This window comes from Lissotriton helveticus, chromosome 8 (assembly GCF_964261635.1).
Source record: "Lissotriton helveticus chromosome 8, aLisHel1.1, whole genome shotgun sequence".
NCBI classification, from domain to species: domain Eukaryota; kingdom Metazoa; phylum Chordata; class Amphibia; order Caudata; family Salamandridae; genus Lissotriton; species Lissotriton helveticus.
Window position 1 is genome coordinate 1,705,699,133 of NC_136069.1, and position 1,938 is coordinate 1,705,701,070.

Consider the following 1,938-nt stretch of genomic DNA (forward strand, 5'->3'; position numbering starts at 1 on the left):
ATCATGATAGCGACAGTCAAGGAGATACGCTATGCCAACGACCCCTACGCAAAACTAAGAAGCATGCCAGGCACAGGTGTGTGCTGTGACAAAAAGATGCCACAAAGACTCATAGAAAGGCGCATGTGTAATCTGTATCTAAAAAACAGAAAAGTGGTATCCTTGGCACCACAAAGGCTATTTTATAATAGATAAGTCCTGATGCATTGCTAAGTGCTAGCGTGTATTTAAAGTAAAGTAGTAGAATGTTACACCCAAAAAAAAGTATATGTGTTAAACCGTACTTACTACGCATACTGTGAAAAGATATGATACCCCTTTTTTGTTTGTGATTTGGTAATACTCATTATTTTTAATAAAATGTTCTTGCACAAAACAAGCGGCTTTCATTTCCTGTACTCTAATGACTGCTAACATGTCGGAGGGCCTGTTAAGAAAACTTTATTATGATACAAGCGGGGTTGGCAGCTTTGGAAGCGGCGCCGCTCTATATAGAAGGGCTGTGGCTGACAAGAAGTCGGTAAGCAGAGAAGCTGTGAAGACATGGTTATCAGGAGAGGAGGCGTATTCACTACATAAACCAGCCAGAAGACGCTTTAAGAGGCGTCCTACAATCGTTAATGCGTGTATAGATTATCAGTGGCAGGCGGACATAATCAGCCTTCAAGATACTGCAAAATATAACGACGGCGCCTGTTATATATTTTTTCCATCAGGACTAAACAAGTATCCACTAGTGAAAATGTCCCAGACCGCCCAATTCCTGCACTACAATGGATAACTGCAGGTCCATGTTCAGAGTTTAGGGAGCCAGATTCTCGAACCTCAGCCAGGAAATTAAGAAATGATGCAGGGGATTCAGGAACTCCAAAATCGGGCCATGTTGTATAATGAAAATGATAAATTTCTCTGCTTTCACCAAGATTGAGATTTTGTAATTGGAGTCTCCGAACGGTGTAATCCGATTTGATTTCTTCAGATAATAATTTTACCCAAAGTCCTGTTTCTCGAAATGGCAAAATTCCCTGTTCTGGTAATGGCCAATATTGTTCACACTTGACCGTGTCTTTCTCAATAACTCTGTTCAGCATCACAACTGCTTTACTTTTTTGCTGCCATACCATTAGCCAAAAATGACAACAAGTATTAGGAAGTGGACCCTGTGTCAAAATATAGCTTCTTTGGGCTTCTTCCATCACAATGAGGCTGGCATTGATATAATCATTTTCAACATTTTGCAATTTAACACGACTGTGGTCAAACGGATTCACATCTCTGTATCTGTTACGATTCTTGTTTTCTGGATACCTTGCAATCTTATTCGGTAACACGGGTGAATTAAATCGTATTTCCCCATAAACCGGGTTCCAGCGGTTGTCCGAGTCGATGTCGTGGAATTCCCGCTCCATGGCTCCCGGAGGCTGTGGGCCGGGGCAGGAGGGCACGGCGGGCGTGCAGAGTATTTATCTTAGGTAGCCAATCGGATCATTCCCGGCGGCGCGCTGGAGGGCCGAGCGCAACCAGCCTCTCGCTACAGCTTCTGTCACTGGCAGTCGGCGCATGTGTTGTCCAAATACGCGTACGCAGAGGCGCTGCGTGATAAAAGTGGAGCTAGCGTCACGGCCGCTTTTAAAGCCATCTTCGATAAGGGACGTATTCCTCAAAAACTACAAACAGACGCAGGAAAAGAATTCTTAAACAAGTCATTTCAGAAATTATTAAAGCAGCACAATGTTCAACATTTTGTAACACACACGGAGGTAAAAGCAGCGGTTGTAGAAAGGTTTAACAGAACTTTAAAGTCTAAGATGTGGAGGTATTTTACGGCCAACAATACATACAGATACGTGGATGTTCTACAGGCTTTTTTAGCTGTATATAATGCTAGTTATCATAGGACCATCAAAATGGCACCTGAAGAGGTAACACCTAGTAATT

At 42.7% G+C, this 1,938-nt stretch overlaps 1 protein-coding gene across 1 annotated transcript; it reads right to left on the reverse strand.

Annotated features, from left to right (window-relative positions):
- Positions 1-656: 656 nt before the first annotated feature.
- Positions 657-1,552, reverse strand: LOC144774139 (tyrosine-protein phosphatase non-receptor type 2-like). Its single transcript, XM_078659159.1, has one exon. The coding sequence runs from the start codon at positions 1,407-1,409 to the stop codon at positions 657-659; it is 753 nt and encodes a 250-aa protein (XP_078515285.1). The 5' UTR covers positions 1,410-1,552.
- Positions 1,553-1,938: the final 386 nt, after the last annotated feature.

Excerpts from the sequence above, each read along its gene's own strand:
- LOC144774139 (XM_078659159.1), bottom strand. The coding sequence starts at position 1,409 with ATGGAGCGGGAATTCCACGACATCGACTCGGACAACCGCTGGAACCCG.